Here is a 24,132-nt window from a genome sequence, read left to right as displayed (position 1 = left end):
TGTCTAAAATGGTTGATTTTGATTCCGAAGAAAAAAATAGTTTACACTTAACATGTAAGTAAAAAATGGTTAATCAACATGAAAGAACTAGAGGATAACTGATAAGCCTTTTGTAGCTGTAAAATAGATAAAGGAAAAGAATTCTCAAGTATATTTTCTTATCATCCCGACGATAATAAATTTGCTATTAAATCAATGCACTTCTAACATGTGACTTATCAAATCTTAACCTACTTAACAAAATTTGAGGCGTTTCCATCATTCGTCACTTAGTGACGTCATTTCTATGTCAGTTGCGTCCTCCACACGAGGTGAAGAGAAAAGAACGACTCAACCTAATTTAGGAAAAACATCATCGGAAATCCAAAACCATGAAAAAAGCCATCATCGTCCAACTCAACTCAAGAAAGAAGAATAAGAGTAAGGTATCAAACATCAAGGAGTGAGTGAACATCCTGAAATGAGTGTCAAGCATGACTAGGCCTACACAGGCAGAACACAATGATGAGTCATTTGTATCATCGACACACATAGAATTAGAACTATTTCGGTAACATAGCACTCGCTTCGTAATAATTTAATAGATAATGTTGTTAATTTTTTTGACAAATATTTGACTATGTGTCTTATTGAAAATTATTGTGCAAATATACGTAATTATAAGTTAAATTAAAATATATTTTACAATAAGTTCAATCATAACATAGTGAATAATAATTATGTAAATTTCTTAGCAAAACGAATAGTCAAACATGTGTCATCGATAAAACATATAAAGGGAATTATTGTTTTCAATAAAGAAAAGAAAGTACTGCTTCATATTACTCCCTACTTTCCAAAAATAATCCATTGCTTGTTTTTGGTAAAACTAGTATCGTGCAAGTTTTTATACAGTGATAAACTTTTAATTTTATAATTAATTATTCATTACTATTCGGCTTATATAAAAAAATGAACTGTTTATTGTAATATCAATTTTGTGTGCTGTAACACCTGAAAATTCAGATCAAAATGCGCCAAGCCTTTTGTATGGTATTTCTCCGCCGTCTCTCACTCCCGGCGAGGCGAGCTCCCCCCTCCGCGCGCTCCCGTATTGCGGCGGCTCAGGACGGGCTTCTCCTCCCGCGAGCAGGGGCGCTGTCGTCCTTCGTCCTCACCGGTAAACATCCACATCCTCTTTTCTCATCTCACGCACCTCTGGAATCTGCATCATGAACCCTAGGTAGGTTATCTTGTGGATTTAAGGGAGGAGACTAATAACATGTTTTTTTTTTCTTCTTTTTGTTCCCAAAAAAAAGTTTCCTGAACCCACGCCCCCCATGTCCCACAATAGATCCACCCCTGGCTGGCTCTGACTGACATGGGATGCTGCAGCTGTTTTGGATTTCTCAGAAAACCCCGTACTCCTCTACTCCACTTCACAGCCTCCGATAGCTTCGACGATCTCTTGGTTTCTCAACATGATGGCGACGATCCGAATATAAGCTTTTACGCTGGACAGGACACCGATTTCCTTGACCAAAGTGATAATGGGTCACAAGGGCCTGTTAAGCGATCTCAAGAAATTATACGGTCCAGGGCTCAGAGTGGCTTTGTGTGTCGGCAAGTTCCAGTGAAGGAGACCAAAAAAGCAATTTGTCTCGAGGTACTTATTCCATGCTCCTCTAATCTGAGATATATAATTATCCAACTACCATCTACTTGGAAAAATACCCTCTCCCGTCCGTTTTGCATGCATAATGCCATTGCAAACATGAACAACTCTGGAAGATGCCACGTTTTCAATTTCTTTTGCTTTTCTTACCTTCAGTTTTTACGGAGGTTGTCCCACCTGTTATAAAGTTCCAAATCTCAAAGGTTAGAATGAACTATTTATTTCAGTTTCACTAAAAGTTTGGGCATATTTTTTTCCAAAAAAAGAAACATCTCGAAAAGAATTCCATAATTCCATATTTTTATTCAAGCATTCAGACACAAGTAAACACTAATTTGTGTGGCATGTTTAGGATGAAAATGGTAATAAGATGGTCAATGAATATATCCACCAGCGCAAGATTGGGTCTGGAAGCTATGGCAAAGTGGTAACGGGGTCAAAATTTTCTGTATTGTATTTCTGATAGTTGCATGACCAATTCAACTGTTGCTGTTAAACAGGTTCTGTACAAGAACATGGAAGACGGGAAGCTCTATGCAGTCAAGGTAATGATTTAGATGTCTTTTTGGTGACAAAGTTTCATGGCCACGAGCTATTTATTGCCTACATTTTCTTGTGGGTTTTTAAAAGGCCTTGTTTTATTTCTATGTAGTACCTGCACTTCTTTTCAAGACCAGGCTCCTATGTTTAATTTTGTTTAAATGTTACTTAATTTCTTGCTAACATGCTTATCCTTTTGCATACTTGATTTATTTTTACTACTAAGATAGTTCTTGGAGTTGCATGTATAATGCATTACAGTCTGCAAGTAATGTAGGCACAACTGGGATATGCACTTGGTGGTTGCATCTGATTTCTGATTCCTGGAACTCTTCATACCTGTTTGTATTATAGGTTTTGCACAAATCGTATATGAAGAAAATACATGTAGCACCTTCAGAGACTGCCATGAGTGATGTTCTTCGTGAGGCAAGTAATATATACTCCATATGGTATTCGAGAAAGCGAACACTATTGCTTGTCAACTGCATAGCACTCATTTAGTCACAATTCATCCTGCATTCATGAATTAATTCTCCTCCGGGAAGGGAATTCCCATGTGCCTGTGTTTGTGCGGTTTATCACACCAGCTTATTGCCCTTGTGAAGTACATCTAAAGTTTCTCTTTCTTCCTTGCCTGTAAATATATGTTGCCACGAGATCATATGGTCAATCTTTCTAAAATTAATGCCATTGGATTTATCAGGCAAAAACTTTCATAATACGTACTCCTTTGGCCACAAACACATGCCATTTATACTCACGTCTTGCATTTGAAAGGACTTATATTTGTGAGCAGAGAATGTAATATGTCAAGCACCAGTTGTGGGTTTGTATTGTCAGTAGTCCAAGCCTATGGCTGATTTTGCAGCGACAAGGTGATAATAAATATCGATATAAGAGATGCACCAAATGTTAATTTCCACTTCTTGGAAATAGTTCAAACTTTACTTATAGAATGCCACAGAAGCAATCTATACCGCACTTGCAATTCTGTGCGATAATTTAGCAGATCTGTTCTCATTCAAATGATAATAGTAACTCTTCTTGACAGGTATCCATCATGAAAATGTTGGATCATCCCAATATAGTAAATCTTATTGAGGTGATTGATGACCCAGAAATAGATAAATTCTACATGGGTATTTGTTTGCACTCTCTTCATTATAATGTTTTAGTTGTTCTGAGATGGCTATTTAATGCAGGCTTATTTGTGTTCCTGTTTCCAGTTTTGGAGTATGTTGAGCAAAAGTTGGTATGTAATAATGGTCTAGGAGAAACTTCTTCCAGAAAGTATTTGCGGGACATTATCTCTGGTCTCATGTACCTCCATTCTCATGTAACTTTTGAGTCCGAATCATATCCTTTTTTTTTTCTCTCAGACTGCGAGATGATGAATGACTGTTTCCTTCATTTGGAGATTTTTCTGGGCTGGAGTATTTAAATCTTCTTCCATTCTTTGTAGAACATCATTCACGGTGATATTAAGCCAGATAATATCCTGATCACGATTAATGGCAATGTGAAGATAGGGGATTTTAGTGTTAGCCAAATCTTCGAGGTACACTTTCATAGTCTTCCTTTTTATGTTTACTAGAGGAAACTCCGTGCGTTGCCGTGGGAAATTTGTATAACATATGTAAACATGAGGTTCCATGTATTAACCAATGTTGAAAATATTAAGATAACATATCTTCATAAGAGATCAAAGGGCACAGATGATATATTAAAAAATGTTAGGAATAAAGGACATGATGCGCATAGCTAAGATAGAAACAATTTGCACCATAGATAAATGATCCAAAATCTACAGGCAATTAAGGTGATGTGACTTCATGAGAGAAGAGAGAATTAGCATTAACTGCACTTAGTGGGGATCAACTTTATAAGTATATAGGATATCATGTTATCGAATCAGCTATCCTAAGGCCCTTGGTTGAATGGCAATACTACACCATAAAATAAGTCGATATGCCTAGAACTGATGGGGTTTACTTTTTGTTAAAATGCCCACATTTAGTATTTGGTTGTTCTTTGTAAATAAAATGGTATATTCGCAAATGCCAAATCATATAGTTGCACATTGGGTTAGCAGACAATCCTTTCCTTTGGAAAGTGTTTGTTAGTTTTTACAGGACCAACAGTTTCATTCCTAAATTAACTATTGTTTATATTTCAGTTCCCCTCCCTTACTGATTGTCAGAGCCCTGAGTCTGTATAATCACACAGTAATGCTTGGCTCTCAGTAAGAATTTCTGTCTTGATGGCTGTATCACAATTTGCAGGATGATGATGATACACTCCGGAGGTCTCCTGGTACTCCGGTTTTCACTGCACCAGAGTGCTGTCAAGGTAAATAGACTACCCATGTTTTGGTTACAAGCACTGCTTGCACCTACCAGGTTATACATTCTATTATTGTAACAGAATACAAATGATAAACAGTGGATGAGCAATGTGCATCCTTGGACAAATGATAAACAAAACCCAAATAAAAATAAGTCGGAGAACAATTGAATTAGTGATTAGGTGATGGATAATGGATGAATAGAAGAACTTATCCCGCTACTAGCCCATCCTTCTAAATTCAGGCCAAAGTTTTTCATGTCTTGTCTCATTCAGGTCTAACCTATCACGGTAGAGCTGCTGATACATGGGCTGTTGGTGTTACTCTGTACTGTATGATTTTGGGTCAATACCCATTTATAGGTGAAACTTTGCATGAAACTTATGACAAGGTGTGTATCTATCTTCTAATAGTTGCAGTATAGTAGTTGTTTTGGTGGGGGTTGGGGGTATTTGACCTGACCTCTAACTTTTCTGTCTGTGAAAACAGATAGTGAAGGATCCAGTGGAAATTCCTGATGGCATGAATCCCCAGCTGGTTGATTTGCTGGAAAGACTTCTCTGCAAAGGTCATATATCAGTAATCAGTTTTACTTTCCTTTCCTGTATATGAGGTGAGCCTATATGTATTAGGTTACTGATTGATGGTTTGCATTGGCCATTGCAGAGCCAGGGGATCGGATGACATTGCAGGGCGCCGCTGAGCATCCGTGGGTGGTCGGGGACGACGGCCCAATTCCTGAATACTGGTGTCGATGTGGATTTGGGCGTCGTAAACAGGGTCAACCGGTTCAGTCGCAGGCGTCTCAACAACATAATGCTGGTGGTGGCCAGTGACAGCAACAAGATCGATCCAGTGTGTATCAAGTTCTGGTGTATATATTATTCCTACTCTTACTCCTAAAAGATAGAGCTATTGAGTTGCGGGCAAAAATACGACAGATGCAGACATTGACGGTAGTGTAGCCAAAAGGCAAACTAAAGTTGGTGGTTTTCTCTCTCTTTCATTATACAGGCCTTTCACTGTGACAATCCCTTCATGGTAACGGAAACAGAATTTTATTATTTGTACGGGAGTAGACTACTACACTAGTGTGTTGCTCCGTGAGAATTTTATTTAATCTATGTGTTGCAATTGTAAGTTGGCAGCTTCTTGTTTGTGGCAGCTATCCATGCACAAGTCGCTTGTGTGAATTGTTATGCTGTAAAGTTTTCCAAAAAATAATACGATTTGTTTCTTGGTTATATTTATTTATTTACTAGCAAAATGACCATGCCTTGTTATGGAATTAAAAAAATCACATCGGTACATTGTACATCTATTTTGAATTTTACAGCTTAACTTTATAATTAATTAGAGACTTTTGCTTTTTGGTTTGGTAAAAAGATCTTCATGTTATTACATGCAAGGATGATCGTGGTTGGGAGCTCTATAAGTTAAAGATGTTAGAGAAGTATGAATAAATTAGATAGAGCTTTAAACCTATTTTAATTAATTTTTAATATAAATTTTAGGGGAAGGCTCTTTGTTTTAATGGATATAAAGGGGCTTGAGCTCCACCGCTCCACGCTACATCGGTCCGACCACAAATACTTAGGAAGCTAGTGATGAGGTGGTAGCAGAAGAATAAGGCCACGTTCAGATAAGGGAGTGATGAGTTAACTTATCCCGCGCACAAAACAGAAAAAGTACATGATTAATTAATTATTAAAAAATATAAAATAGATTAATATGATTTTTTAAAACAACTTTTCTATAGAAATTGTTTTAAAAAATATATCATTTAACAATTCGGGAAGCACACGCGCGGAAAACGTGGGGTAAGTTAACTTATGGCCGGTGGCCAAACAACTTTTCTATAGAATTTTTTTAAAAAAGATACACTGTTTAACGATTCAGAAAGCGCACGTGTAGAAAACGTGGGGTAAGCTAACTTATAGCCAGTGGCCAACATGGGTAAGGCTCACGTTCACATGGGCGGTAAGTTAACTCTATCGTTTTCCACGCACACGTTTTTCGAACTATTAAACAGTGTATTTTTTGCAAAAAATTTCTATAGAAAAGTTGTTTTAAAAAAATATATTAATCTATTTTATATTTTTATTAATTAATAATTAATTAATTATGTATTAATATATTACTGCGTTTTTCGCTTAACCATCTATCCTCCCCCCAAACACAGCTTAAGGGCCTGTTTGGGGAGCTTTAGATTCTGAGAAGCAACTGCTTGGTAGCCACTTCTAAGAATCTGGAAAAGCTCATAAACCCAGCTTCTTCAGATTCTGGATTCTTAGTTCATTTTCAAGAATCTGTAACTACATATTCTCAGAAGTTGTGGACCGTTTAGGGCAGCTTCTGGCAAAAACAGCTTCTAAAAAAGCTACAGCTGAAAGAAGCTCCCAGACATGCTTGTATGTATGTATATGAAATTGGAGTCGAGCTGGGTTGGGCCGTGTGGGCTGGGGGGCCATCCTGTCAGTGTCGGTGGAGTACAATAAAGCGCTCCGTCGACTCTCGCATATCGGCCGCCGCTATTGACTCGCTCCTCCTCCGACGACGACGATCCTCCAAACCCTAACCCTAGCTCCGCTCCATGGCTGAGGAACCCTCTCCCTCCCCCTCCTCCACCAAGCACAACCGCTCGCCCGACTCCGGTGACCCCGCTGACTCCCCTAAGCGTCGCCGGAGGCACCACCGCCACGAAGATGACGGAGACGACTCTCCGCTAGCCGCCGAGGACGACGTTGAGGAGGGCGAGATTCTGGACGACGCCATGGATGTCGACGCCGCCGCTCCAGATGCTGCCCCGGTCTGTCTCCGTCCCAACTTGACTTTTCCTTTCCTCCCCCTCTACATGTATGTGTATATGCTTGTCTAGTGGTTTCAAGGTCGTACCAAGGATGTATGTATGTAGCGTGTGCAAATACATGGCTTGATGATGATAATCAGCACGTACAACTCAAAAAGGCTCTCAATTGCCGCTACCTTTCAGTTCTCCAGGCGCAACACTTTGTTTTGCTGCAAACTTCTTTACTAGTCCTAACCAGGTCGGCTAGAGTACCTTGAGAATTTCATGGGTAAATAATATGCAATTTTCGTTGAAATTTTCTTCTGCTCTTCTTCATGCTTCCACCCTAATAGTGAACTGTGCTTATTATGCTGTGTTCTCTAATTTGCAGGAACATGAACTCTGTGGTAATCATGACCAATTGAACTCAGATGCTGATGCAGGAGTGCTGCGTGCTTCTCGCTTGCCTAGTCATTCATCCTCAAGGGATGAAAGGAAGTCAAATCACACTGCCCATGAGTCCACAAGTGGAGGCATCGTTTTTAGCGACGCTGATGACACCAAAGGGTATAGAGAAAGTCAAAGGGTGTCAAAATCACCGCAATTGACAAGGGGGAAAGATAGGAAATACAAAGACGAGCACAAGTCACATCGTAAAGATTCACATTTGAAAGAACACTCTAGAAGATCTCCTTCAAGGCACACTAGTCAAGATCATGCCAGGTATCACTCAAGGTCTAGAGATACTGGTGCTGAAGCTAATGGCTCGCGGGCAAGTACAAGGGAAGATTCTGACCGTGACAGCAATGATCGAAAGAGTAAGCATGGTAGGCATGCGACTAGGAGTCGGGAGAATGAGAGAGAAAGGAGCAGCAGCCATGTTGTTTGTGATGAAGTGTATGGTGAGCGGGAAATATATAAGCACGAAAGAAGGCACAGAGACAACCCAGTTGATAGAGACAAAATGGATTTGCATGAACTAACTCGCAGGGATAGAGAAAGGAGCAGCAGTCACAGTAGATCTGATCGTAGGGAGAGTGCACATCACATTCGTGATGAAAGCAGGGAAAGCGAAAGGCGGAGTAGTAGTTTGAAGCATAAAGATAATGATAGAAAGGACAGAATTAAGGATCGCTACAAAGAATCTGACAGGGTTGAAAGTGGGCATGATAGGGACAAAATGAGAGATGATAGAGACAGGGCTCGCCACAAGGATTTGGAAAGTGGAAAGCGGAGAAATGGTGAAGGAAAGGACAGAGATAGCAATATTGACAAGTACAAGGATTCGTCACGCTCAAAATACAACACTTCTGATGGCCATAAACACCGCTCAAGATCCAGGGAGAGAGGTAAAGGTGCTGAACGCAGAGGCCAGAGATCTGAAGGACTGAAGGAAAACTCTTCCAAGTAAAGCCTTTTTCACATGATTTGCTTTCCTCTTTTTGACACTTAAGAATTTCATAGTTCATATTGCTGTTTTCATGATGTTAGGGAGGAAGATGAAGAAGAGTACCAAGAGAAAATCGAACAGCAGTTAGCAATGCAGGAAGAGGATGACCCTGAAAAAATTAAGGAGGAAGCAAGGAGGAGGAAAGAAGCTATTATGGCAAAATACAGGCAGCAACAATTGCAGAAGCAGCAGCTGGAAATTCTACCGAAAAGTAATGATGAAGGTATCTTGAATATCCAAAATTGAGTGAGTATAATATTTTATGCTTAAATGAATTTATTCCATACTGACTAACTTGTGCCTGTACAGAAATGGTGGAAATGAATAGAGGTGATAATGCAGATCCCAAAGATGGTATTGATAGCAGATTTGTAGCTAGTGAGGAAGCTGAAAACAAGCACGATTCTTCGGATGCAATTGTGGGTGAAACAGATTTCACTGTGGGAAAGTCTCCTGCAAACAGTGATGGTGTAGGAACTTTAGATAATCAGAGAACTACTGGTGTATCAGGACTTGGAGAGGGCACTCCAAAGGTAATCATGTTCTTGTACCCTGGTGTTCAATTTTAAATATATAAATGAGGATATACATAAGTTCTATTTTCCCCCCTTTTTTACTTGCAGAGTGAGAGATCGGCTGATATGTTCTGTGATGACATTTTTGGAGAATCACCTGCTGGTTTCAGAAAATTGGTAGGCTTCTTTTCTTGCTTTCGTGTTTCTTTTGTAATGATGAATTAAACTGTTAGCAGTTTGGGACAAAAAAAGTCTGCCATCCTGTGCGTATAGTGCTGGCATCAATAGCATCATCATGCTGTAGATAAAACAGGAAGCAGGAAGAGAAAATAAGTCACCACACTAGAAGACATCAAAGCACTTCCACATATGATTCTTCAAAACCTTGGTTAAAATCTTACCATACTTGGATAGCATAGACAATAAAGTTAATTTGTTATTATCATCTAATGTTGAAACATCAAAGAACATGTAACTTTACAAGGTCAGGACCAATTGTCTCATCACATACAATCCCAGTACTTGAAGGAAAAAACCCTCTAGATTCAACTGTGAGGAGGTCCATCTTTTAATATGAATTATGGAAGAACTATGGATGTGTTTAGAGTCAACCTACTTGAAGAAAAAAGCCCTCCAGATTCAACTATGAGGAGGTCCATCTTTTAATATGAATTGTGGAAGAATTATAGATGTGTTTAGAGTCAACCGATCGAGTGAATGGCTGGTTAAGACATGTTTTAAAATCAGGGTAGCAAAAAAAGGTAATCCATCCGAGTGATGAGGCAGCTGGAACAGAGAAGGCGTAGGCACAAAGAGCATTAACTGTGAGGGATCCATTACACACTATGAAATGTTAGACTAGATGTGAGGCTATTAATCTGATGGACAGGATTGGTAGGTGCACGCTTCTATGGGTGGTCATAGAAAATAATAGAACCGATCCTTTTCTATATTAGTGCAGAGATATATTGTCCCAATGTTAGATACATAGAGCCACCTGTTTACTCAATGTTTGAATGTTATATTGTGCAGGGCAAGGATGATGGTTTGCACATTGAGAAAAATGCTCTTCATGACAACTGGGATGATGCTGAGGGGTATTATAGTAAGTTCCACTATCTCCCTTTTGTTTTGTAAACTGTGGTCAACAAACTAGTCCTACAGTGTTCATTCATTTTTCCTCCCTAACTTATGCAAAATTCTGCAGCTTACCGTTTTGGAGAATTGCTGGATGGCCGCTATGAGATTATAGCAGCACATGGAAAGGGAGTGTTTTCAACAGTTGTCCGAGCAAAAGATCTTAAAGCTGGGAAGGATGATCCTGAAGAAGTTGCTATTAAAATTATTCGCAACAATGAGACAATGTGAGTTAACCTCCCTAGAAGTATTTTGGTTTTGTTGTACCCCCTCTATTTCAAAATATAGTGAGTATTTGTTTTGTTAGTACAAGGGTTTTAGCAAAGATTACTCTATTATGATGTAATTTTTATGACGCAAAATTGATATTATTAGATTTTCATATTCGAAACTACTTTCTTATGATAATACTTTTGTGTCACAGAAGTGATATATTAATAGAGTAATGTTTAATCAAATCCTTGTCCTAATGAAACAAAAGACGCCCTATATTTTGCAATGGAAGTAGTAGTATGGAATAACAGCATGACCATTTTGATATTTAATTATACAGGTACAAGGCTGGTAAGCAAGAGGTTTCAATATTAGAAAAACTGGCAAGTGCGGATCGTGAAGACAGGCGCCACTGTGTGCGGTTTATTTCTAGTTTCATGTATAGGAACCATCTTTGCTTAGTTTTTGAATCTCTAAATATGAATCTTCGTGAGGTACTAAAGAAATTTGGTCGCAATATTGGACTTAAACTAACTGCTGTGAGGGCATATTCAAAGCAGCTTTTCATCGCCCTGAAGCATCTGAAAAACTGCAAAGTGCTGCATTGTGATATAAAGCCAGATAATATGCTGGTACATCATCTGACTTTCCCTATTTTCTTACACTGTTGTATTATTGCTGTTTGTTGGATACATAAATACACTGTTTGCAACATGCGAAGCTTGGTTCCTGTGGATAGTAAAAGGCCTGAATATTTTTGTTTTTATTTATCCTTGTTATACGCCACATTGTAGAATTCTGAAGTAAACATTATTTTTAATTTTATATGATCTTGCTATTTTTAGGTGAATGAGGCTAAGAATGTGCTGAAGTTATGTGATTTTGGCAATGCTATGTTTGCTGGAATGAATGAGGTTACACCTTATCTTGTGAGCCGTTTCTATCGGGCACCTGAGATAAGTGAGTACCTTTTCTTGTTCTTCAATCAACACACTGATATTCGTTTTGCATATATTCTGTCTGCATATATGTAAAACATGTGGTCTGATACACTTTTTTCTTGCAGTTCTTGGGTTACCATATGACCACCCATTGGACATGTGGTCAGTTGGCTGCTGTCTATATGAACTTTACACTGGAAAAGTCCTATTTCCAGGTCCATCAAATAATGACATGCTTCGGCTTCATATGGAACTGAAGGGCCCCTTCCCCAAGAAAATGCTTCGAAAGGTTAGACTAAGGAACTTACATCGCTTAGTATATCATGCTTGAATCTGTTGTTACCTATGAAGAAACAATCTTCTTCTGTAATTTCACTAAGTGAATATGCAAATACTTTTCTAAAGCATTTTTCCTGATTTTGCAGGGTGCCTTTACAATGCAACATTTTGACCAAGATCTCAACTTTCATGCTACCGAGGAGGATCCCGTGACAAAAAAGGTGTCTATGTAACCATTTTCTCTAATCCTTTTGCCTTAGTGGTTTGGATTATCTTAATGTACTCTTGTTTTGCTTGCAGGCTGTGACGAGAGTGATTTTGAACATTAAGCCAAAGGATATTGGTTCTTTGATTTCAAACTTCCCTGGCGAGGATCCAAAAATGCTATCCAACTTCAAAGATCTTCTTGAAAAAATATTTGTCTTAGATCCAGAAAAGAGGATAACCATATCACAAGCACTTAGCCATCCATTTATCACTGGCAAGTGAAAATAAGATGTTGATTACTCTTGGCACTGCTAACTTAGCATCTACCTTGTAAACTACATTTTGGGTCGCTCTTGTCTAATCATTGGCATTTCTGTCTTGTGTCTTCGGAGCTATGAGATCAGAGTATGTGGGCGAAGCTCGGAAATTCGGAAGAGATGGCTGTCTTACAAGCCTTGGTGCATGCAGTTACATTTGGATGTGTTCTGTTGCTTGTAAGACAACTGGCCAGCTGGCATTTTATTACATGTATACATTCTTTCCTATGGATTTGCAACTTGCAAGATATACATGATACTTTTCTTCATTTCGCTTGACAGTGTGCTGACTTGTACGTCTGGAAATCTAGGTTATACGTATAATTTTTTTTATGGAGGTGGTTTTTCCACCCAGGATTAACTTACTCTAGGGATCCCCCTAGTGCCTTGTCTGAATACAGAGGGTTGCCTGTTCTATCTATTGCTAATAAGTGGAGTTGATAAATATTTACATGTGCTTGAATTTTGTACAAATTGGCCAATTTTTTATTGTTGCTCTGCTAAATACTCCGGTCATGTTTAAGTTGTCTGTTTTGTATGCTTGGCATCAGGCATTTACTCATCTGGATATGCGTTGGATGGTCACGCTACTTGACAACCTCTTTTATTTAATGTTAACAGGGGCTTCTTTTTTGTTTACTTATTCTTTACATCCCATGATTTTCCGAATCTAATTACTTCTTTCATTCAGGAATCCTGCCAGGGCCTCTGCTGTGTGCACATTTTATATGCTAAAGGGCCAACATAAGAAGGTACCCTGATTGATATCTGGGTAACTAAATAGTTGCATCCATGAGTGATACATTTTCTCTTTTGAAGACATTATCTTTTTTGATCAAGTTGTCAGGATGAGTCAATAGATGACAATGGGAATTGATTTTTTAAAATATAGATGCACATGATCTCTCTACATATATACTCCCATCTTTTATTATTATTAATAATACTTTGGGATGGATATGTCTTTTGATATTGCATAGGTCACTGCTAGTTTGTCTTTTGATATTTTGTATGAATTGATAAATTATGCTTACCTTCTCTTACATTTGTTAGCTTCACTGAAGTGGTTTTAGGAATTCTTCTTTTCTTATGTACTTTTATGTGGAACATCAATTGAAAATTTTATTTTGCTTTTATGTTACTGAGGCCCTGGGATGGAGAATAGCTGATTGCGCTGCTTACACTAGCCCCCTATGATGGTAAATTCTTCAACTCTGTAGGTGCCCCATTCTTCCTAATCATTCTTATTTTACAGAAAGGATTTTGAACTACATCCCTAATTAATATGCAGCTTTACTTGTATTCCATATATGTACCCATTGAATATGGCTGTAGTTGTAGTAGTTAGGAGGTAGTACATTTGTTTTAGTGTCCATCTTGTTCCATGCACAAGCTGAAAATATGCTCTATAAACATGGACATAGTACTTACTGTTAATGTGAACATTTTTGTGACCTTCCATGTGATTGTAACTCATTGGTAAACAGCAGTACAGTTTATGGAAACTTTGGGTGCATGGGTACATAAATTTCCTTTTGTCTAAGATTAATATTTTGAAATTTACTTGATTTCTCTTGATGTTTCTAGGAAACTTGAGTAGGGTGGTAAGCCTTGCAAATAAGATCTGGTATGAGTAAAGTCATCCACCTAGTAAAGACAATCAAAATTATGGGCCTAGTTGTGGGTTAGATCGGGACAGACAGGATAAAAAGGTGATATTTAATTGTGCTGACTGTTCCCCTTGAAGAGAGCTGGGGTGACAAGCACTGAATTGATAATCCACTTCCTGCATGATAGGACGCTGGCCATTTCCATGCAACACTGCAGTTTAATTATAATTACACTTGGGGCAGTGTTTAGCTATTTCTTGACTAACAACATTTTGTAATGATTATAAACTACTGATCTAGTGATAGCTAAAATGCTGCTACCTCTGTTGCAAAATATAAGCATTTATAGGATTCAAATTTTGTACACAGTATAAGTACTCTTGCACTGGTTTCATTCTAATGATTCCAAAACCAATCAGGTACTTGGAAAGAGAATCTAAGGAATTCAAAATTCAAAAATTGACCACTGTAGTGACTAACAGGGAGTCTTTTGAGTTTTAACCCAACCTCTAAACAACCTAGAAATGCTTATATTTTTGAATGGAGGTCAGGGTTTACCTTACCGTAGAGACCTCTGAAGCCGCCACCCAGCGGAGTGCGATTATTGTGGTTTTTCTGGGGTTTTGCGCTGTTTTGCACCATGATAATTGTGGTTATCGCGAATCGTGATAACTGCGGTGTTTCTGCGCTGGTTTTGTGAGCCCTGATGGAGGTAGTATATAACTTTAGAGTAGCAAGCTAGCTAATAGTACTAACTGGGCAAAAGTTTATGAGAATAGTTTTCCATTCTATGAAATACTGTGCCCATTAGTAAGGGTACAACCTGACGAAGGATTGCGTGGTCTAAAATGTCAATAAGCTTGGAATGTCATTTTTTAAATAATTTGATTTTTTTTAATCTTGTTATTATGGCTGCTATCTTGAACCTTACATCATGAAACCATTTTTTGGGTTCATTCTTCCCCTTTCAAAACAAACAAATTTAAATTTCAGAATATTCTATTCAAAACAAATAAATTTAAATTTCAGAATATTATATGATGTTGGATTTCTGCAATTCTTTGCTTCAAGTGACTTTCTGCATGCCAAACAAAAACATTGAGAGTAAAAAACTCACATATGATAATATTCTGATCTGTCAAATCCTTCATTCCTTCCTTTCAGAGGATGGTTTTCCATGAGCTTAAGGTATGTGTGTTATACAATGTTAGTGGTAAACTGGAGTTAGTTAATCTGGATGAATATGGATTGTACTGTACTTTTCATTTCTCACTGATGTGCTATGCCCGAATCTATTCCCTCGAGAGTTTAGGCCGCAAATTTCCTCTTGTTCATAGTACAATATATTTCAGCGCTTCACCATCAGTTTATCTGGGCAAGCATTCACGTTGCAAAGTATGCCATTAAACTGGCAATTTCTTTGAGAACCTACTATTGCGTGATTGCAGCAGTATTCTTTGGCAACCCAAACAACCAAAGGCAGCATGATTGCGTTGTATGCGAACAGGCAGACTGGTATATAGTCACAACCAAAAGGTAAGACAACATCTATCTGAACCGCTTGTTGCATTTGGTCCTTACATCTTGGTTGGGTTCACTGAATTTTTTCTCCCTTTACTCAAAACCGGATAAGTGGTATTTCGGCAAGTTGTTATGCTACTTCTAGATTAAGTGAATGGATGCATTTAATCTTACTGGCAAATTTTGCTCGAGGAAACTATTACATATAGTTATGCTTAAACATAGAAAATTAAAAGAGATATATGTGCCACGTGCTTGCTTCTGAATTATTATCCTAGTCAGCTTACCGGCTGATATCGTGCAGTGTTTACATCCTGAACAAATATCATATCTGGATTGATCGGACCAGTTATGTTACTCGGCCAGCAGATGTATCTATATGCGAACCCAAGAGCTCCAACTTGGTAGCATACAACGCCTGGGCCACCAGTTTAGCCTCAGTTATTAACGTGGTGCGCTGGCTGATGAGCTGCTCATATTGTTATATCATTACGTAGTATTTGCTCATATTTCTTTTAGTCGGGTGGTTGATTAGACTACGCCGTTCTTTTCTAGAGATCACACGCAGAATAAGAAATGATTATCATATGATTAATTGAAAACTAAGTATAAAAAAGTTGAAAGAATTTATTTTAAATTTTAAAAGAAACTCGTATAGAAAATTTTCATATGAAACATACAGCTTATTAGTTTGAAAAGCGTGCTAATCTTATTTAGCGGTATAGAACGCCTTTGATACAACCAGGGGGGTAAGTGCACGAGGCATCATGTTGAGTCGAGCGGTGAGGAAACGCAATGGAAGAATGCGTGCGTTACACTGTAATCTATATAGACTAAACGGAACTAGAAAGGCCAGGTAAGAGCATTTCAAGAGCATGGATAAAATTTGCCATTTTAAAATATGAATAGATAGATTTTATCTTTAAATTGATACTCACTCCAGCAGACTTCATCCTACTCTTCAAATTCTAATGGCTATTTACTACTTTTAGAAACTTCACCATCTCTATATCTACGCTCTATGTTTCTCTAGAAAGTGGAGGTCCATCTCTATGTGACTATGTTACTCATGGTAGCCATCCAACTTGGTGGATTTGACTATTGAGGCAACAAGTTTAGATATTTAGATAACATGACAAGTCACATGCATAATCTCTTAAAGATTATAGTTTTGATATAATTACTAAAATTGCTATAGATAGTCATTGATCGTTCATTCTTTGGGAGATGCTCGTAAGTGTTAGCTTGACTCCGTATCACTATATTGTAAATGGCCAGATCTATTCAACCACCCTTCTTCTTTTTGCTTAAATTTGTACTTATAAGCTAAAATTTAAATTATAAACCTTAAATTTGGAGTTGATAGAAAAAAATAGCCATAAAATTTAAGGTCATCAATTGCTTGCACTCCACATGAAGTTGATAGAAAAAAATAGTCGTAAATAAACAGTAGTTAGTTCATCCTTGCAGTCATAGTTCATCCTTGCAGTCATCTTTGACTATGTGGCGCGTCTTTTGGGGTTGAGTTTACCACGTCATTTCTTCAAGTGGTATCAGTTAATTAGAGCATGCCTGATGATTTATCTATCTCATGCTTCGTCTATTTTAATGAAGGTTAAATATATGATTCAGCAAATCCTCCCACCCATCATTTTTAGCCATCTGTCTACATAGGGAATAAGATTAGAGTTTCTCTCTGTATTTTGAAATGGAGATGCAACACTATTTTTTGAGTTGTATATGTTTAACGAAAAACAAGGAACTAATATATATTAATAAAATATAATTAGGTGTGATATGGATAATCTGTTAGAGTACAAATAGACATGGAGGAGCAAGAATTTTTTTTGATGATCATTTAAATGGAGATACGAATGACTAAATTTTAATGAGATGTTAGGTAAGTTCTTAGCATCCGTTAATCTAGGTTATCTTTTTGCTAAAATTAAATACAAGCGAAACAACTTATTAACTATTAAAAAGTAATTTTAGTCAAATTTTGATATTCAAGTTCTTAGTGATAAAAATCAAATGTCAGAAAATAAAGTAAGATAAAAAAATATCCAAAGTCAACTCTAAATTAAGTTTTAAATGCTAAATTGTGGCTTATTTACTTTAGAAGGGACTAGGAGGTATCACTATTTTCTATGTAAAATTTGATATTTCTATTATCTAAAGATACCATGGGAAAAATGCTATAAAGAAAAATGAATGGAGGGATAGTTAGCGGACTGCGGGCTGCAGGTTGCAACCTGCGATCAATCATGTGCGGCAATTTGCCTGCAACAATAATAGTATCATCTGCTTTAATTTATGGAGAGTAGTGTAGTGTACTATAATGCTTGCTGATGCTATTCACACAAGACCAACCAAAAGAAATAGTAAAACGAAAGAGGGGTTCCGGCATGTGTGTGTCATCTGGGTCCCGACAGCTGCTGCGCTGACACGCACGACGTCGGCGCCCAGCTGCTGCTGCTCGCTGCGCCGGTGCTAAAGTCGGATCCTTTGCCCTTCCCGCCGGACCGGACGTCCACCAGGCCGCGGCCGTACAACCTCAGGTAGCCGAGCAACTCCGTCCTGGGAACTCCGGCGTCCATGGTGCCGTCGAGCATGGCCGACACCGTCGTCATGCCCGGCCGCAACGCCGCGTCCTCGTGAAGGCAGCACAGCGCCACGCGCACCACCCGCGCCACCTGCGACAGGTCGGCTCGTCCCTCCAGCCGCTGGTCCACTAGCGCCTCGTACCGCCCTTGCTCGTGCATCTCCAGCGCCAGCGCCGGGAAGTAGCCACCACCATCCGACGACGCCTCGCCGCTGCTGCTCTTGCCCGGCGACGAGCTCTGCCGCTGCAGGTCCCCCCTGCAGTTCTTCCTGCCGCGCACGATCTCAAGCAGCACCATGCCAAAGCTGTAGACGTCGGCCTTGTCAGTGATGGGCGCGTTGGTCAGCCACTCCGGCGCCAGGTACCCACGCGTGCCGCGCATCGTCGTGAACAGCCCCGACTGCTCCGGGCTCATCAGCTTCGCCAGCCCGAAGTCGGCGATCTTGACGCCGCCGCGGTCGTCGAGCAGGATGTTCTCCGGCTTCACGTCGCAGTGGAGGATCTTGCGGGCGCAACCGGCGTGCAGGTAGGCCAGCCCGCGCGCCGCGCCCACGCACACGCCCATCCGCTCCGGCCACTCCAGCGTGGCGGCGCCGGCGCGGAAGAGGCATTGGTCCAGCGACCCGCGGTTCATGTACTCGTACACCAGCAGCTGCCGCGCGCCCTCCGCGCAGAAGCCACGCAGTTTCACGAGGTTCACGTGGTGCACGTTGCCGATCACCGCCATCTCCGTCAGGAACTCTCGCCGCCCCTGCGATCCCAGGTTGTTCATCCGCTTCACCGCCACCGCGCTCCGGTCTGCCTCCGGGAGCTCGCCCCTGTACACGCACCCGAACCCGCCTGACCCGATCTGCGACTTGAACCCCTCCGTCGCCTCCTCCAGCTCCGCGTACGTGAACCTCGCCGGCAAGCCGGGGATCAGGACCTCGTCGCCGTCGTCGTCTCCCTGGCCCTCGCTGACCGACGACGCCTGCTGCGACGACAGCATCGGAAGCTTGAACCAGCTGCGGTTGCCGACTGGCTTCTTGCCGACCTGCCGGCGCTTGACCCACTGCGAGCCCATGACGTACACGAGGAAGCCGATGAGCACGGCTGCCACGGTTGGTAGCGCGATGCCGAACACGATGGTTATGAAGCTGAGTGACGAGCTCTTGCTGCCGTCCTGGTGGCGCGAGGCCGGCGGCAACGTCTTGATGAAGCCCACGGCGGCGCTATTGTCGCCGCGGAGCAGGGAGCCGATCTGGTTCTGCAGTAGGAAGCACGACTTGGAGGAGTTCCTGTAGAAGAAGCCGAGGCAGGAGCAGTTGGCCGAGCAGAGGTCGCGGCACGCCGGGAGCTCCACGCCGGAGGTGTCCGGCGACGCGAACTTGTTGGCGAAGTAGCCGATCCCCTCGCCTACACGGAGGCTCATGTAGTTGAAATTAGGCGGCGCACTGCTGGCGGCGGCAGCGCAGGTGTCCGCTCCTGGCAGCGGCGAGCCATCCGCCGGCGAGCACCCGCCGCCGGAGTAGGTGCTGAAAGCGTCGGGGCAGGAGCAGGAGGAGCCGTTGGTGCCGGGCGTGCAGAGGCCGAGGGACCGGCAGGCCAGCGGGAGGTCGCAGCCGTCGAGCGGCGCGGCCCAGACGGTCGGGAGCATCACGCGCGGCGATGTCGTTGCGGAGTAGGCCATGCTGAGCGCGCGGAGGCGGCCGGAAAGGTCCAGCTTGAGGAGGCGGGGCTCACCGTTTGTCGGCGGCGACGGGAAGCGCAGGCGGAAGACGGTGTCCCTTCCGTTGGCGGCGAGGAGGTAGAGGCCCGAGGAGTTGGCCGTCATGGAGTGGACGGCGTCGCTGGAGTCCTGCACAGAGTTGGGGTCGGTTGAGAGCGCCCAGTAGGTGAGGAAGGAGCCATTGTTGGTGGTCGCCCACTGCAGCAGCGCGTCACCGGCGGTGAGCAGGAGGCGGTAGGCGCCCGGGTTGAGGTCCTGGTCGGAGGCGGCGGACGTGAGTGGCACGCCGGCGAGAAGGGCCTGGCCGGGGAGCAGGGTGTCGGTGGGACGGTCGAAGGAGGACCAGAGCGTGGCGTTGGCAGCGTCGAGGAGGAGGAGGTCGCCGGTGTCGAGGAGGCGGAGCGCGGCGACGGGGGAGCGGAGGGGCGGGGTGGCCCAGGCGGGGGTGGTGGCGTCGGCGGGGTCGGAGAGGGCGAGGCCCTGGGCGGTGAGGGAGAGGACGGTATACTGGAGGATGGTGGTGCCGGCGGTGGCGGTCCAGACGGGGCTGCGGGAGGCGGCGTGGAGGATGGAGAAGAAGAAGTGGGACTGGCTGTCGGCGGAGGAGGGGGAGGGGGAGGGGTTGTAGACGGCGGCGGCGAAGGTGGCGTTGCCGGAGAGGAGGAAGACGCCGTTGGTGTCGAGGAAGTGGAAGTAGGTGAGGTTGAAGGGCGGGTACAGGAACTCCACGGGCACCTCGCGAGCTGCTGCAGCTAGCACAAGGCGGAGGAGGAGGAGGAGGAGGAGGACACCTGCCATCACCATGGAATCGCTTAGCCTAGCTAGCATCCATCATCCATCCATGGCGCCATGGCGGCATCGGAATGGAGGAGAGGAGCGTAGTTGACTCTTGGATTGGATTGCTTGCTGGCGATGGCGAGGAAGACACGACAGGTCAAGAGTGCCTTTTAATGCAATGCAATGGTATGGTAGTCAAAGCGCTACCATTGGCTACTTCATGTCAAAGCTTTTAATAGACTCGCTACACACACTGGTATTAATAAAAGGGATTAGCTGCTCTCTGCTCATGCCGTTATTCTTTTTACATGCTGTAGCTTTTATTTTGAACAGCCAAATTATATATTTTGGTAAATAAAATTTTCAGACAATTATATTCATATTCCAAAGTGTCTCACTCTCACCCAATATTACTACTACTATGGACTAGCTATTAAGATTATATGCTTTCATCAATTATAAAAAGGTTAATCTTCACTTCTACAATTTTTAAATCCACCTTATATGCAAAATCAAGGGAGATAGTAATTTACTATCTGTCAACATAATAAGTGTATTTCTGAAATTCAAATTTATCTCACAAAAACATGTATTATGAAGTACTAGTTGTAACATTAATTACTTCATATTTAAATCTCCTTCCATTTTCCCCCAACCTACCTCCCACTCCATAACATATCCTTATTTAACAAGGTGTATTTATATGGTTTTTTTTGCAACTAATTTGCCTCTCAGTGCTAGAAATGTACTTTATTGGGACGGTGGGAGTACATCAGAAATATAACTAACACTTTGTAAGGCCCTATTATTATACAAAAAAAAAAATCATATAACCACATTTAAAAAAAATACGGACTGACTTTATCATTACTTCATTATCCTTTTGAATGTGGGCTATTACATACAAATTTACGGTAATTTCTTATTTGCTACTAAAAGAATTCATGTGCATGTTATTTACCATGTAAAGAATTCAGTAAATTTATAGTGGCATATTTACCAGGAATCTATCTTACAATTTTTGGAGGGATACAAACATTATGCTTTGTTTATGTCTAATTTTCTTCATATTTTTAGATGATGGGGCTCAATCTAGGATGTTTGAACTGTTTTCTAACAAGAGTATTGTCCTCATGTTTCGTCTTGGACCCATTTCAATATATACCATTTTATTATACTTAGTTAAGTCCTTGTATGATCCAAAATGGTTTTGTCCCACCAGCTCAACAAGGAACTACAAATCCCCAAGGGGAATTACTTATGTGCTTGCCAAGTGCCTAGAACTGTGAAGGTTAGTTATGTGATAGCAAAAGTACAGTTATTTACCGACGTAACCTTTAATATAAATGTTGATGAGTCTTGTGGTTCCCTCGCGAAACCAAGGAGGATTGGGCATCTCAAGTTCTAGGCGTTGTCCATGTGTTTGGTTAATGAGACATAAAATACGAAGTGCGAAATAATTTCCTCCCACGCTAGGGGAATAAACCACAAATCCACAATGGTATCACCCTTGCCCAATCATGGATATAACAAGTGTAGACGGAGAAGGTAATTCACCCCCTCTTTTTGCTTGTGCTTATATACCAAAGTTTAAATTTTCATTTTGGTTTTTTTCACCAGAGTTTATATTCCAGCTTTGACTTTTAGATTACTAACAATACGTACATAAATTTTTTATTCACAAATTATTTTTCATTTGCAAATATGTCGTTTGACTTTTTTTATGAAAAATCCAAACAATCACCCCGTTATGGATAAACCTTGAATAGTGATATTTCACATATTTTAGGTTTAATGAGTGAATATTTGTTATTATTAAAAAGATTATTAGCAGTTGACCAGATAGTAGTAGTAATAATTACATATAATTTAATTAATTAATGAGGACTGGAGCCACCTTATTTCCACTCATATATATTTATTTTTTTCCCAATCATATTGATATAATGATTATTTAGTTGCATGTTGCTGCCTCAAGATACACCCAGATTTAGTAAATTACTTGTAGTACGTAGGCTAGTTGATCAGCGCATGTATCATTCATGATATGTTGAATCAACTTGTCACTAGTTTAAATATTTATCTCTATTTTTGTTTCTTGTCACTCTCATGCACCATGCGAATTTAAGTAGGTATCTGTTTTTTTTTCCTTCAAAACAACAGGTACGAAGCCGGCCAGCGGTGTTTGACCAATCGAAAGAGATTTGGATCCAGGACGGTCTGATCAGGCTGACAGCGCTTGATTAATTAATATTTAATTGTAGTAAGAAAAGTTAGTAGCTCATGGTAGGTTAGGTGCATGAAAAAAAATTGCATGATGATATACCATCATATTAATTCGATAGAGTTGCACCAAACCAAATTAAGGCTCTAATACTACGTTCCCTCTGTAAAAAAAAACCAATTCTTTGGTTGTTCAACGTTTGACCATCTATTTTATTTAATTTTTTTTAAAAAAATTATAAAAAATTTAGTCACACACAAAGTACTATTTATGATTTATCATCTAATAAAAATTAAAATATTAATTGTAAGTTTTTTAAATAAAACGAAGAGTCAAACATCGTAGGTAAAACGTGAAAGATTGATTTATTTTGGGATAGAGGAAGTAAGTCTCAATTAGAAAATACTCCTCTTTTATTTAACACGGATAGCTTTTAAGTTCACGTTTGATTATTTATCTTATTTAAAAATTATATAATATTATTTTATCATGATTTGATCTATTACTTTAGAACTTTAGAAATAACTAATGACTTTGTATATTTGCATAAAAAAATAGATATGACGAACAATCAAATATGATTCAAAAGTTAACTAACCACTAAACTTTGGTTGGTACTTTCCTTCCATCGTGCTCCCTCCGTCTTAAATCATGAGATTTCACATGAAGATTGAGACATAGAGAAATGACGGTAAAAGGTTGAGATGGAAAAACATAGAAATGATGGTAAATGGTTGAGAGGGAAAAACACGTCGTGTGGTGAAATTAAATATTTGATGGAAAACGTTTTATTATTTGAGAAAATACCTGTAACTATAAAATATTTACATTTAAAATTTTGGTATATCGAGATACAAAGAAAGTAGAGGTGCCAAATTTTACATAAAAAATATATATAGTAACTCCCAATGCTTCCTCGATAATGGTAAAATCGCCTGCTATAATTCACTAAGACGAGAAAGCCCTTAGAAAAAAAAATGCTATATCCTATTATATTCTGAAAACTGAAGTTGCTATATTTTGGAATTCGAGTGACCGATGGTGTGATTAATTAGTGGCACTAATCACGTCGGTCGGTCGATCGTCGTAGGTAGTTGGTGGACAATTCATTAACCCAATGGCACGCAAAGCACCCCTCCATTAATTCCCGTTCACAGCTTCCATTAACAAATCTCCAGACGACAAGACATGCGGCTCCATCATTTCTGCATCGGTGCTGCCAATCGACCTCACCTCGCCGGCCCTTTTACTGGCCTGTATGTATCATGCATGCATCATATAGACTATATATTACTTAGGAGT

General features: G+C 40.6%; 3 protein-coding genes across 8 annotated transcripts; 2 read left to right on the top strand and 1 right to left on the bottom strand.

The window, feature by feature from the left end:
• The first annotated feature begins 1,566 nt into the window (after nt 1–1,566).
• LOC102716274 (serine/threonine-protein kinase GRIK1-like) lies at nt 1,567–5,605 on the top strand. Its single transcript, XM_015842901.1, has 12 exons — nt 1,567–1,645; nt 1,811–1,857; nt 2,007–2,081; nt 2,155–2,199; nt 2,549–2,623; nt 3,249–3,336; nt 3,424–3,533; nt 3,660–3,755; nt 4,480–4,546; nt 4,817–4,932; nt 5,031–5,109; nt 5,208–5,605. The coding sequence occupies exons 3-12, from the start codon at nt 2,025–2,027 to the stop codon at nt 5,375–5,377; spliced, it is 903 nt and encodes a 300-aa protein (XP_015698387.1). The 5' UTR covers nt 1,567–1,645; nt 1,811–1,857; nt 2,007–2,024; the 3' UTR covers nt 5,378–5,605.
• A 1,469-nt stretch (nt 5,606–7,074) lies between these two features.
• On the top strand, nt 7,075–22,989 carry LOC102715438 (serine/threonine-protein kinase prpf4B-like). 6 transcript variants are annotated; one of them, XM_015843149.2, is made up of 15 exons: nt 7,075–7,350; nt 7,721–8,736; nt 8,821–9,002; nt 9,089–9,312; nt 9,403–9,471; nt 10,327–10,399; nt 10,502–10,658; nt 10,985–11,276; nt 11,490–11,604; nt 11,711–11,874; nt 12,011–12,085; nt 12,165–12,565; nt 13,080–13,140; nt 15,450–15,534; nt 22,770–22,989. In XM_015843149.2, exons 1-12 carry the CDS (start codon nt 7,135–7,137, stop codon nt 12,351–12,353), a joined length of 2,772 nt encoding a protein of 923 aa, XP_015698635.1. In that variant the 5' UTR covers nt 7,075–7,134; the 3' UTR covers nt 12,354–12,565; nt 13,080–13,140; nt 15,450–15,534; nt 22,770–22,989. The 6 variants fall into 6 exon arrangements, with proteins under 6 accessions (XP_015698635.1, XP_006664251.1, XP_006664248.1 ...); XM_006664188.3 differs by lacking the exon at nt 22,770–22,989 and having other exon boundaries at nt 15,450–15,761; XM_006664185.3 differs by lacking the exons at nt 15,450–15,534; nt 22,770–22,989 and adding an exon at nt 13,535–14,341.
• Nucleotides 17,687–20,633, bottom strand: LOC102710085 (G-type lectin S-receptor-like serine/threonine-protein kinase At5g35370). The gene is made up of 2 exons (XM_040529896.1): nt 20,548–20,633; nt 17,687–20,376 (listed from the first exon to the last, which is right to left on the bottom strand). Exons 1-2 carry the CDS (start codon nt 20,631–20,633, stop codon nt 17,934–17,936), a joined length of 2,529 nt encoding a protein of 842 aa, XP_040385830.1. The 3' UTR covers nt 17,687–17,933.
• Nucleotides 22,990–24,132: the final 1,143 nt, after the last annotated feature.

The sequence above is a fragment of the Oryza brachyantha genome, chromosome 12 (assembly GCF_000231095.2).
Source record: "Oryza brachyantha chromosome 12, ObraRS2, whole genome shotgun sequence".
Lineage (NCBI taxonomy): Eukaryota > Viridiplantae > Streptophyta > Magnoliopsida > Poales > Poaceae > Oryza > Oryza brachyantha.
The sequence above is the reverse complement of the archived record's forward strand: the minus strand, read 5'-3'. Positions and strand labels throughout refer to the sequence as shown.

Bases quoted from the DNA above. Each gene is read 5' to 3' on its own strand.
- LOC102716274 (XM_015842901.1), top strand. From the start codon at position 2,025: ATGGTCAATGAATATATCCACCAGCGCAAGATTGGGTCTGGAAGCTAT. The intron at 3,337-3,423 runs GTATTTGTTTGC...TCCTGTTTCCAG, and splicing joins AATAGATAAATTCTACATGG to TTTTGGAGTATGTTGAGCAA. The intron at 5,110-5,207 runs GTCATATATCAG...TGGCCATTGCAG, and splicing joins GGAAAGACTTCTCTGCAAAG to AGCCAGGGGATCGGATGACA.
- LOC102710085 (XM_040529896.1), bottom strand. From the start codon at position 20,633: ATGGTGATGGCAGGTGTCCTCCTCCTCCTCCTCCTCCTCCGCCTTGTG. The intron at 20,377-20,547 runs GTACCCGCCCTT...CGCCTCCCGCAG, and splicing joins GAGGTGCCCGTGGAGTTCCT to CCCCGTCTGGACCGCCACCG.
- LOC102715438 (XM_015843149.2), top strand. From the start codon at position 7,135: ATGGCTGAGGAACCCTCTCCCTCCCCCTCCTCCACCAAGCACAACCGC. The intron at 11,605-11,710 runs GTGAGTACCTTT...TTTTTCTTGCAG, and splicing joins CTATCGGGCACCTGAGATAA to TTCTTGGGTTACCATATGAC. The intron at 11,875-12,010 runs GTTAGACTAAGG...CTGATTTTGCAG, and splicing joins CCAAGAAAATGCTTCGAAAG to GGTGCCTTTACAATGCAACA.